We start from the raw sequence: 1,368 nt of genomic DNA, 5'->3' as shown, positions 1-1,368 counted from the left end.
TGCCCCTTCAGGGGAACCCCACTTTTCTCCTTTTCCATGACACCCTCAACCTTTACAATAAAGCAAGGTTGAAAACCTCTTGGTTCCCAAAAGTTTTCGGAATGCCAAGATCTCTAAAATCATTTTAGCCACTGAAAAAACCCCTTCCTGGCCAAACCCTCTATAAGTTACCTGATTGTCTGCCTTTTGGGGCCAAAAAAAAAAACCAAAAAAAAAAACCAAGAAAATCCTACCTGTTCTATCATGGCAGCTGTCCTTGGAACTCATTTTTTTCTTCCTGGATTTCCTCCCACCTGAATTGGCCTCTGATTCTGTGGATAAAATGAGAATTTGAGTGAGTGCCTCCACCTGAACACCTTAGAAGCCTTAGTCCATCCTGGACACACAGGAGCTGAGGTTTTCACCAAAACTTGATTCTTATTTATTCTCCTGAGTCCAGGATTGGAGAGGCTTCCAGTTTCCTTCCCAGGGGAGACTGTGTTAACTCGTTCCCTGTCCCTTCTCACCTGGAAAGCATCAAATCTTACCTGATCTAGCAATGATGTTTCTGGCTTTGGGCTTAGTTTCCTTGGAATTCTCCTCCTCATTTGGCTTGGGCTCTGATTCTAGTGTAAAAGAGAGTTTAAGTGACTCATCTCTCCCTTGGCAAAAAGCACCATAGTCTCCCTCTGACCCATATTTGTGAGTCATTCTCTTAACTGAGGCTGTTAAGCCAGTGTCAAGAGGCTGAATAGGAAGATTCCAGGGGCTGGGTGTGGTGTCTGATGCCTGTAATCCTAGCACTCCGGGAGGCTGAGGCAGGTGGATTGTTTGAGTTCAGGAGTTCAAGACCCGCCTGAGCACGAGTGAGACCCCATCTATACTAAAAATAGAAAGAAATTAGCTGAACAACTAAAAATATGTAGAAAAAACTTGCCGGGCATGGTGGTGCATGCCTGTAGTCCCAGCTACTCAGGAGGTTGAGGCAGGAGGATCGCTTGAGCCCAGGAGTGGGGTTGCTGTGAGCTAGGCTGATGCCATGGCACTCTAGCCTAGGCAACAAAGTGAGACTCTGTCTCAAAAAAAATGAGTGAATAGGAAGAATTCTCTTCCATGGGATCATTGACACATTCTCAAAACCCCCTGAGGGCGATAAGCCATTGCTAATCCCCAAACTCAAAATGAAACCCTACCAAAGATACACTCAGTATCCCTTACTCCACCCCTCCTTCCAGCCTCCATGTGAACAGCCCAAAGCCTTACCTTGCCCCAGGCGTGGTTCTTACTGAAATTGGCAGAGAGTGTCTTGCCTTTTTCTTCAAATGTTTTCACCTCCTCATCTGAGTCTCCATCAATACAGGAAATCTGTTTGAAAGGGGGCTGATCAGT

At 45.8% G+C, this 1,368-nt stretch overlaps 1 protein-coding gene across 1 annotated transcript in view; it reads right to left on the bottom strand.

Annotated features, from left to right (window-relative positions):
* Window positions 1-1,368, bottom strand: part of LOC105826872 (zinc finger protein 37 homolog) — a 67,367-nt gene that overhangs the window by 35,963 nt on the left and 30,036 nt on the right. Inside the window, 2 exon segments of the mRNA XM_012664884.1 lie at window positions 528-726; window positions 1,243-1,344. Coding sequence (XP_012520338.1) covers window positions 528-726; window positions 1,243-1,344 — 301 coding nt within the window.

The sequence above is a fragment of the Propithecus coquereli genome, unplaced genomic scaffold, assembly GCF_000956105.1.
Source record: "Propithecus coquereli isolate 6110/MARCELLA unplaced genomic scaffold, Pcoq_1.0 Scaffold930, whole genome shotgun sequence".
Classification (NCBI taxonomy): Eukaryota; Metazoa; Chordata; class Mammalia; order Primates; family Indriidae; genus Propithecus; species Propithecus coquereli.
Note: the sequence above shows the minus strand (reverse complement) of the source record. Positions and strands in the feature narration are given on the sequence as shown.